This window comes from Pteropus alecto, unplaced genomic scaffold, assembly GCF_000325575.1.
Source record: "Pteropus alecto unplaced genomic scaffold, ASM32557v1 scaffold17, whole genome shotgun sequence".
Classification (NCBI taxonomy): Eukaryota; Metazoa; Chordata; class Mammalia; order Chiroptera; family Pteropodidae; genus Pteropus; species Pteropus alecto.
The window spans coordinates 2,130,272-2,141,351 of NW_006440645.1; the positions used below are offsets into that span (position 1 = coordinate 2,130,272).

Consider the following 11,080-nt stretch of genomic DNA (forward strand, 5'->3'; position numbering starts at 1 on the left):
CCCACACCCAGGGCCTCTGATGCAGTTTAGACCGATGTCGTTCTTTCCATTAGAACGACACAAAATTGGACTTGGGCGTCAGTCGTGCGAAGAATAAGCGAATCGCGCACGTGCGGCCTTGGCGCTGGCGGGAAGTGCCCGCTGACGGTGTCTGCTCCGTGTCGTGCAGGGACGAGGGAGGAGGACGAAGGCGACGACCTCCTGCTGCGGTCCGTGGACCAGTTCTGGTGGTTCCCGCACATGTGGAGCCACATGCAGCCCCACCTCTTCCGCAACGAGTCGTCGCTGGTGGAGCAGATGGTCCTCAACAAAAAATTCGCCTTGGTAAGTCACTGACTTCGAACGTCACGTTGAACTAGTGCATACTGATGGCAGGAACACCGGCTTTTATCTTGAGAAACTTGGGGGCTCCCGCTGTGTCGGCTCCTTTTAAGCAGACTTCTCTACGTGGTCACGAGGACAGCCTTTCAGGGTGTGACTTTCACGTCCGTATTGGATGCCTGAGGGGTCAGATGTCAGGGGGACTTCGCAAGACACTCGCAAGAGAGTAACAGGACATGGGGTCAGAGGTCACAAAGTGCAGCCCCTGCCCATCCCTGCTTCCCGAGATGCTCCTTGACCGAACGCCAAACTGCACAGGCATAAAACCCACACTTCAGGGAAGGAAGGGTCCCCGGGAGCAGCCCGGAAAATGTTCTTGTGGAAACAAGATTTTAGGGACTCTGAGGCGAGAACGAGGTTAGGCGTCAGGAAGAACGGGGTGAAGGGACGCTGAGCAGGAAAAGAGCAGGGGGGAGGCCAGGGTGTGGACACGAGGGAGCAGCTCGGTCCGCGGAGGCCGTGGGGCCGGAAGGACACCTCTCAAAGCCGCGGCAGACATACGCCGCAGGGACGTCGCGACGGCTCCACTGAAGCGGGGGGCGGCGTTTCACACTCGAGGGGTCCCGCCCCGGACGGAGAGTTATAGCGAAGGTTCTCGTAAGGCCGGCACGCGGGGACACGTGCGTGTGATCGGCGGCAGTGAGGTGCGGAGACTGATGTGCCGGCAGAGCGTGTGCTGTGTGGCGGGGTGGGAAGGTCTTCGTTTCCAGGAATCACCCTGATGGGAACACATGCGTGGAGGGCACCGGACGGCAGCTCCTCCCCGAGCAGGGAGCACCTTGCGGCCAGAACCACATTCTGAGCGTCGCGGTGCCTCGGCCCCAGCTCACGAAGGAGCTCGACGAGTGTTCACAGTAAAAATGGCCCCGGCAGCAGAAATTACCACTTAAAAAGCAACTGAAATGTAATTTGTTTCTATTATAGTATTTTTTTATTTTGCAAAAATAAAAAAACTGATATTGCAATGTTCATAGACTAAGTTAATAAATACAAACCCATCAATCCGTATTTCTAGGTAAATCCTACTAATGGTAGACTTAGCCCAGTGTACAAGATAAATTAAAATACACAACGCTGATTAATTTGGAGGTGATTTTGAAAAATTCTAAAATATAATGGCTCCCTTGACAGAGAATGTTCTACTAGACATTTGAAATCCTGACCCCATAGCTAGGAATGACTGATTCGAAGTAGAATCTGCTCGATTTTGAGCACCACCCCCCTACACACACACATGACTTTCCCAACCGCATGGCACCTAAGCCCTGAAGACGTCTGCTTCGTCGCCTGCCTGCCCCAGCATACTTTCACCCCTCACGGACACAGGGAGATGCGGCTGTGCGCCCGTGGGAGCTAGAGGAAGTGTCCCGTCCCCCTCGGCCGGCCACCAGGCGCGGTAACTTTCAGCTTCAGCTTTACCTAACACCCATATTGGGGAATGGCGTTCTAAAGCCAAGGTGTTTGTGGAGCCGGCCCACAGGATACCCTGCTCAAACTCAGGAAAAGTTAGAATTTATAAAACGTATTGCGTTTTTCTTGAGGCTGTAGAAAGCCACACGCTTTCTGGGTGGCATCAGAGCCCACACCGACCGTTCACGCCCACCTGCTCCCCGACGTAGACAGGCAGGTGCGAGGGCGCCTTTGCCACGCACCGATATTTTGTCAAGAAGGCGAGGATGACAGTTCCCTCCTTGCTGATGCCGTGAAAAAGCGTGGACGGTGTTTGCTCACTCCCGTGAGACAGAGCCCCCACTTCCCCCCACCGCCGCCCCAGACTACACCCGGGAAGAGCAGACAGCACAGCACGTAAAAGTGGCCACACGCTGCCACGACGTGTGACACAGAGCACTAGAAGCCCTCTCGATGCTGCGGACGTAAACTCCGTCGCCGTCAGCGGCCTGAGACCACCGATATTAGCAGCGTCCGTCAGTGAGAGACGATGTGGAGAAGAAACGTGCGTGGCAGTTTCTTCCCGAATCTGGACCGGAGAGAAAGGAGCTTGTGGAAGAAGAAAACCAGTAAAGAAAGTACCAGAGAAGCGTAAGCTGAGAAGTCGGGAGGGAGGTTCTCGTGTTTGTTGCTCGTTGCTGTTTTGGTGGCCTTCAAAAAAGTAGTTCATCAAGGCAGATAGGATGAAAGACACAACACTGACGATGACGTCCCCTGAAAACGGAACATTGTCTAGAATAACAGCATTCAGTCATTACTGGGATGAATGAGTCAGTACTTGGATGAATGCGTGCCACGGTTGCGTTTATACTTAAAACAACTATAAATACTTGAAAGCACACATAGGAAGAACAGACAGGCACTTTTTTTTAAGCATTCTCAACTGAAAAGCATCGCGAGTGGAATATGATTCGAAATTGCAATTTGGTCATTCTCAACCTCCCAACTCGAGCGCCAAGCAGAGGACATTTCTGAGGAGCGCCATTCCTGACTACGGGCTGTCAACCCAGATTACCGTCCCTGAGGCAGCAGAGAAAAGTCAGAAAGGATCTTTAGAAGCCAGACGAGCGTCCTCGTTAGCGCATAACCTGAAACGGGACGGGCTGACTTTCGCGTCAGGACAGACGTGAACAAAGACGGACTCCAGGAGCCGTCCCTCGAAGGAGCACACACACGTGAAGCATCGGGAACAGCGACCAGCCCGCCACACTCGGTAGATGGCAGCTGTTGTTTTCATTGTCATTATATTCGGTATCACAAAACTGCCATCCTTACTTTTTGCCTAGGCTTCTGGGGTGTTTAGAACGATCGATAAGGGGAACAAAAATCTTCAAGTTTAAAAGCTTATTTTGTAAAAGGGATGACATGTGTTTACGCGATTTCCACTCGTTTTCTAAATGTGTGTTCACTCTTTCACTTCCCGTTAAGGCATTTGGGTTGCAGAGCTGCTTTGCTGCCAGGTTTAAAGAGGTAATGAGAAAAAATCAAGGGTTTTCGCTTTTTTTTTTTTTTTTAATGTATTCTGTATTATTTCCTTTACTTCTTACGACAACCCTGAATCGTGGGTATATTTTCACACTATGGAGAAGAATATCGAAAATCAGGCAAACATGTGATCATAAAGCTCACTAGCGGCAGAGTTAAGCCCAGAAATCCAGGTCTACAACGGCACAAACTGGGGCCCCGGGCTTCCCCATCACCCCCCGGCCCGTGCAGACCTCCCTTCTGCCTGGCGGGCCTGGGGACGCAGGGGACCGAGATTCGGAGGCGCGGCTCAGCGGGCAGCTGCCCCCCGACGTCGAGAGGCCCCCGCGCTAGGCGGAGTCTCTCTATGCTGGGAGAGGGCGCCGACCGGAACCCGAGGGGCTCGCTCGTGACCGAATGCCACGCGTCACGTGCAGACACGGAGGCTGCTGTAAGTCAGCGGACACTGTCCGGAGGAGGTCCTGGCCCGCACGAGGAACCGAGGTAACGCCGAGTCTCTGAAGTGGGCGACGGCCGTGTCGCTCCAGCAGCCTGGGGCTCCGGATCAAAGAACGAGCCTGAGTGTCTCCCAGGGGAGGGACCGAAGGGACAGGCCAGGAAGCAGGGGGCTCGTGCGAGCAGCGGGCTGTTCAGACAGGACGGGGGGCCATCGATGTCCGATGCGGGAGTCGGGGAGAGGACACCCGAAGTGCCTTTCCGACCAGGAGAGCCGAGACTGTGACGTCGACCCCTGCGGTCCGGGCCGCCTCGAGTCCTAGAGCCAGACACCTGCCGCCCTCACGGAGTCCAGCAAACGCGGCTGACCCGCTGCCTGGGCGCGAACGTGGGCCTCTGCCGCACGGGGGACTTGAGGTCCGTTTCTGAGAGCGCCGTCTGATTGCTCACTGCGACAGGTGGAGCGAGTCCTTGAGGCAGACCTGCCCTTGATGACGACGACCGTCAGGAAACGCGGCTTTAGGCGGGGATTAGAGAATGTGTTTGGTTGTGTGCTACGGGCTAATTCAGGTACGAAAATGAAACTTCGACGGGATATTTTTGAAAGGCACCGTTTCTGAGGCAAGGGTTAATTGTAACATTGACTACTGACCTACAACGCAGTTTGAAATATCTATTGTACAGCCTGAAAATCTGGACAAAATTCCGTTTAAGAAGTAAAATAGCGTATTGCATTTGAACCTCAAAAAAAAAAAAAAACCCAAAAAACCAAATCAGTGGTATAGGTACTCTCGGCGGAAAAATTGGATCCAGATTTTGGCTAGTCGTGGCAGTTTAATTTTTCATGATAAAATAATCAGCACACAACTCGCTGCCTGCATCGGCAATGCTTATGCCGTGACAGGCGACGCCGTGACGACCAGCAGCTCCTGACCCCGGAACCGCGCGTCTCGCGGGGTCACACTTTTTGATTGCGTCACCCTCGTCCTTTCAAATAGTGTCCCCCCGCCCCCCAGCTCCTTCCAAGTTCAGCGGAACCCGCCGATTTACATGAGCTCGAGTGTCTGCTGCCAAGTGTGCAACTCCTTAGTTTAGTGAGCACATTTACTTTTCTAATATGGAAATAAAGACTATAGTATCAAAATGTAATTTAAAATTACATGGAAAGACTTGCTGGCATAAGGAATATATGATAATCTTTTAATTAGTTTGCTTGCCATCTAAGGAAGGAATGAATTCTATTATTTTTACTTCGGTGAAACACTTTATAAAATGGCACATTAGATTTTTCATTTTATTGCTATTGAAAACAAAGTATAATTCTAGCGATCCTAACAGAAACGGAGCCCAAAGCAGGAAGCGGGAAACCCTCTGAGCTGCTAAACCACTTCTGGGGTGACCCGAGCAGCGCGGCTGAAGGAAGACACTAGCCATCACGCACAGCAGATGACCGACACGGTGCCGTCTATAATTGGGTCCCTAAAAAGGACAGCTGAATGGACTTGCTAGGGTGAGGTAGAGGACTAAGGGATATGTAATCAGGGCTAATATTCAACTTAAAAGTACCGGTGCTGCCAGTTACTACAGCTTTGAACCGTGTCCATAGCCCTATCCTCGCCCCCACTGCCACCCCAGACCCTGCCCCACGATGTCCCGAACATCCCATCTCCTTGGCAACAACGGGGGCCTGGCTCGCTCTCCAGCATCCAGCTGCAGCTCCACAGCGGGCACGCTTCTGCCTGATCGGCGGCGTGGATGGCTGGCCGGTGAGTATGCTGAGCATCGCCTCTGATACGATCAGCCCGTCTCGTGATTTAGAAGGGACTGGAGCCAGCGTACTCAGACAGGAAGTCGTAGGAGAGAAGGCACAATCCAGCACGTTCGGGTAGAGATCTTCCAGCCTCGTAAGTGTGTGCCTGGAGTGGTGACTGACACCTCGATGTTCATTAGATGAAAACATAAATAATATTTCTCTCGGTTCTTAAGGTTTTATCGCTAGTGTTTTCAAACGCAGGTTTCATTATTACTCAGGTATGGTGAGGCAAAACGACCAGGAGACAGCTGCCGTTAAAACGATGGCACGTTACTGACCCTTCTCGAGAGGACCGAGCACAGCACAGCACGCACGGCCGCCCGGGGAAGCGCGCGAGTCGGTCAGGGGACGGGGCGAGGGGAGAACGTGGCCGGAGCCTTCGCTGTGCTTCCTGCAGGCGGGGCGCGAGGCGGCGGGCCGAGCGGGCTCGGGACTGGCCTCGGACTGGCTGAGGTTTGCACAGCCTCCGTGGGTGCCGAGGCCTGGGCTGCTTCTGGTTGTCCGGTGCCTGGGCCCGGGGCCATGAGGACAGGGAGACAGCCTTGTCCAGAGCCCAGTAAAGGAGGTGGTGGAGGCGGGGCCTCTGAGCGGGCTGGTCTGCCTCGGCTCGACGCGCTTGCTGTCTCTAGGAGCTGGAGCCCTGGCAGGGGCAAGTCCCTCCAGGACCCACGAGGCCCCCCAAAGCATCTGAATACGGACGACGGAAAGCATGACTAATACAGTTAGACGTGCCTCTCTGCAAGACAGGCTCTTCTGAGCCTGGAAGACATTGAAATAACTTAGTTTATTATAGTTTATAACTTAGCTTATGTCTTTTTTATCAATTGTATGTTTAGGCCATCACGAGTATTTTTGAAAAATTATTCTCTCGGGCAGAGAAAGCAGAAGCAGAAGAGAGATTGGTTATTTCTACTTTTTTCTCTATCATCGGTTAAAGTATTTCAAACCCGCAGCCCAAACTGTGAACATAGGATAATGTTCCTTGTTCACCTTTGATTAGAGTCGTTTTCAATTAGCAATTGATGGAAAATAACCTCATTCTGAGACTTAGCCTCCTTCGCGTTAGTCTTACACCGTTATCGATTGTTCCGTTTTGTTAGTTGGGTTTTGTCCTTGGTCAAACCCCAAAGCCTGTGTAACCAGCACGATCTGTGTAACTGAACCCTGGCAAACTATCGATACTGTTATTGATTGCTGTGACCAGAACCTCGTAGTCAGAAGGTTGCTGTTTCCCTGAAGAGATACATGTTTAAACAAATTCAGAATAGAAAAATCTGGCTTTTTACAATGCTTTCCTTTTAAATAGCTCTCTATGTGATCTGTGTAATTTCTAGTGTTTGTGCCACCAACACCACGAGCATTAACTGTCCCAGCAACTGATACGAATACCAGCAGGTATGCGGTAGTGAAAACCAAGGTCAATGTCGGCTTTTCTATTCTTTCAGAAATAGTAAACTGTGGTTAAAATTAGTACTACACAGACTTAAAGATTCCTGGTCTTTGTTAACCTTGTATATTATCAGAAAGATGGTTTTTGCAAGTCCTTTGGGAACGAGAGCCTGTCCCTGAATTGTCTAAAGCTTCATAACCTCTCAGGGACTCCAGAGGTTCATATAAAACCCATGCTTCAGACTCCGAAACGAAACCCTCCAATTGCTCCGTTGTGTCTTAGGGTGATGTTATTTTCAGTTACTTCGCTATAGCAGAAAAAAATAAAGCTTCACAAATTCTTTTTTTTTTTTTTAATTTCTACAAACTCCTTCATGCATTTACTCGAAGAAACTGTAGAAATTCAAAAAAAATCGAGCCGGCCTGCGTGAAGCACAGGTGCTCACACCGTCCTCTTGCGTCTCCTTAGCAAGGCACACCCTTCCGTGACGCACGCCGACCGCGGTGTGTCTGCCGAGGACACGCTCCGCTCAGAGGTCACGGCACCGCAGACGCTCCGCACAGAGGTCACGGCACCGCAGACGCTCCGCGGGAGCTGAGAGACGGGACAGCAGGCTCTGTTCATCGGAGACTGCCCTGAACCTCACTCCATAATCATTAGGGAAGACCGGCCAAAAAATCCATCACTCTCCCCCAGGCAAAGTTTTCTTGGCGGTTACACGTGAAAATGAAGGTTGAGGCTACGGGAGCACTCCTTCTGGAACCTTCTCGGCACCGGTACCCAGTTTTTAGCCTTTGTTTCCGGATGGTCCATGCGTTTGCGTACTGCGTTCCGCGAAGCTCCTCAGATGGCTCAGCTGTTCCCTTGGGGGTTACTTGATGGAGAGGCGTGGTGTGGAGCAAGGCCAGCCGAGTTCTTCACTACACGACAGCTGCCACCAGAGGTGACTTTAAACTCTGAAACCAAATCTATTAAAAACCCTGCGATCATCACAGCAGAGTCTTCACATATCAGCAAACAAATTTATACGATGAATTAAAGATAACTCTGTAAAAAAAAAAAAAAAACTAGAAAAAAATTTTGTGGCCAAATCTATGAATATTAACCAAGTTTATGTAAATATGCCAATCCCATTTTAGAAGGTTATTACTTCCTTAAATATATAAGAGGAAAATTGTACACGTTAACTTAAGCTTAGATCACGAATTTAAAATAGTACATTTATATTTAGCATCTGAATATATCCCTTCTAAAACCACAAAGATTATGTCAAAGAAACACAGAATTTTCAATCTAAACCTCACAATGTACACAACCCCTTTATTTCACAATTGAAAAAAAAAAAAGAAGTGAAAAACCAGATTCTTGTACTAAGGTAGGTATTTCTTTCAAGATCTTTCATTTCAAGCCATACCGGAGATACCTCTGACCATAGGAACAGATTCTCATATTTACACTGACAGCTTTCTGTACCAGACTAATTCCCTCACCGCGAGATAAAGCCTGACACGCCTGGTGTCGACTCCGGAAAAGGAGTCACATTGTGACACACTGCACCAGCACGCAACGCAGGGCTGGAAAGCCTCGTGTTTCTTTGGTGTGAAAAGCTAGAAAGAAAGAAAAGGAATGTATATACCTTGGTCCCCAAATATTCGGGAACATTCCAATACACGGAACTGTGTCTGCGGGGACACCTTTCCCCTACGCGGTGTGCCCAAGACGGAGCCGAGCCCCTGCGGGCATCTGAGAGACCGTGCTGTTTCCACCAGCAACATTTCTTACAAATTTGGAGACACTCGAACTTTAGAGTGTAGCTCTTATCATTGTGAATTTCATCCTTGTTCCTTCTGATAACCTCTAAAAAATCGTTAATCTGTAATTGTTGATTTTTTTTCTTTAAATTCCCGGGGTTGCAAATCATTTTCTTTCATCTGATCCGTTGTCACCGCTCCCCTATTCTTAAGCCAACTGAGAGGAAAACTTCACTGATGACCTAACGCAAAGTACGTGCTGGCAAATGACTTTTAGCTGAAAAAAACGGCTTTAGTTTGCGTTTTTCAAAACCAGTTTAAAAAAGCAATGAGATATTTTAATTCGAGTTGTAGTGAAATTCTATGTGCTATAATAACAGCATAGGTAAAATGACTTCTGCCAAGGTGCAGGTGAGATGAGGCACGTCAAACTTTCGCTCACGCCCGTCAGATACCAGGTCCGGTCGCCCCCCTCTGGGAACACACGGTCCTCGTCCTCAGGGCCGCGACGTGGCGGCCCCGCTTCCAGCCCCTCGACTACCCCTGACCGCACAGGGCTGTCCGCGTCGGTGGGGTCGACAGGACAGGGGGAAAGGGGCTTCCCCAGGTGGGCGGGGAGGGAGGTGTGCAGGTGCAGCAAAGACATGAGGGAATCATCGGGGACTGGGGTGGCGAGGATGGACGGTGACAGGAGATGGCACCAAATTTTGCGGGCCCCGTCTTTATGCCGTGTGAGAGTCTGACGGACGCTTGGGTGCTGACGAGTCTTTGGCAACCCACCCCCCGAGTTCGGGCGCTTGGTGCACGTCCTTCCCCTCCTGTTAGGGCTCGGGTTGGAAAACAGCACAAGCGCTGCCTCTGCCACTTGTCGCGCACCCCTTCGTCGCGCATCCCTTCGTCGCGCACCCCTTCATCGCGCACCCCTTCGTCGCGCACCCCTTCGTCGCGCACCCCTTCGTCACGCACCCCTACGGTTCGATACGCTTGGCGCCTGACGCTGTGGCTCTGTGTGTGTGAACTTGCCCTTCAGAGTGAAGAGACCCACGACTAATTCCCAGGAAGCTCTATGGGTGGAGCTTTTGAAGACTATAAAGCAACTGACAAATAGAGAAAAATATCATTCGGGAGAAAAAACACGTCTCTTGCGAAAGCTATGAGTGTTCTTCTCATCAAAGTCACGGTTCCTCTTTTAGGCCAAAGAGACTGTGTCAGGATTGACGGACCATCTCGAATGAAGAACAGCCATCATGATCCAAAGATGTCCCAGCCCCTCTCCAAAATACTCCAGATGACACACAGGGTTGTTTTTGGAATTTATAGGACCAATTGAATAGAAGAAAGTAGAGAGAGAGAGAGAGACAGAGAGACAGAGAGAGAGAGAGAGAGAGAGACAGAGAGAGAGTGTGTGTGTGAGATTTTGGAATTAAACTAGACTCATCTTAACGTACAAAAGCTTGACTTCAAGTCAACACAATCTCCAGATGACGTGGCTCTTTCAGTACCTTCTACTTTCACTATGACCAGAGCTCTGACTTCACAGAAAATCGCCCGATGAAAGGTCACCAGGACAGGGGTCAGTGTCAGGTGCCGGCCCACACGCCGCGGGACCAAGAGAAACGTGGCGGACTCGGTGGAAACCGGGCAGCGGGCAAAGTGCACCGCCGTCCGCGGGTCTAGAGGTGTCGAATGCCTCTGTCCCTCTAAAGAACGTCGGTGTCACTTAGCGGGGAGCAGTGAGCGTCGTCCGTAGCAAGTGTTTGCCATTGAACTCGTTGACATCGCGAGACGAGGAGGGTAGGGGCCCTGTCAGGACGCACTGAACGCAGCCTCTCGCATGTTATTCATTAGGGTCACGAGTCCTGTCGCACACGGTGTGTCGATGCCGACACTCGTGAATCGGCTTCCGGCCTTCGTGAAGTCTTAACGGTTAGTTCCCACTCTCCCTGTACCACGCGACTGAGTTACGAACGGGTTTAAACGAGAGTGTTCCGGAAACGCTCGAGGATCCCGGGGTCGAACGAGGACGGGTCAGCCCCGCCCCGCCCCGCCCCGCACGCCGCTCTCACCGACTCTGCTTGGCCCTAGGAGCACGGGATCCCCACGGACTCCGGCTACGCGGTGGCCCCGCACCACTCCGGCGTCTACCCCGTGCACGGCCCGCTCTACGGGGCCTGGAAGAAGGTGTGGGACGTCGGCATCACCAGCACCGAGGAGTACCCGCACCTGAAGCCCGCCAGACACCGGAGGGGCTTCATCCACAAGAACATCATGGTGAGCTCACCCCGGGGGGCACGGGGGCGGAGGGAAAGCGCGTTCGTCGCCGTGTCTAAGCAGGGGGGGTTTCATTAAGGCCACTTCCTTTCCACCTTCGAATGT

At 51.5% G+C, this 11,080-nt stretch overlaps 1 protein-coding gene across 1 annotated transcript in view; it reads left to right on the top strand.

Annotated features, from left to right (window-relative positions):
- LOC102881915 (bifunctional heparan sulfate N-deacetylase/N-sulfotransferase 3) overlaps positions 1 to 11,080 on the top strand; it is a 115,805-nt gene that overhangs the window by 26,615 nt on the left and 78,110 nt on the right. The window contains exons 5-6 of the mRNA XM_006917783.1: positions 170 to 324; positions 10,790 to 10,975. Coding sequence (XP_006917845.1) covers positions 170 to 324; positions 10,790 to 10,975 — 341 coding nt within the window. The remainder of the gene's footprint in view (positions 1 to 169; positions 325 to 10,789; positions 10,976 to 11,080) is intronic.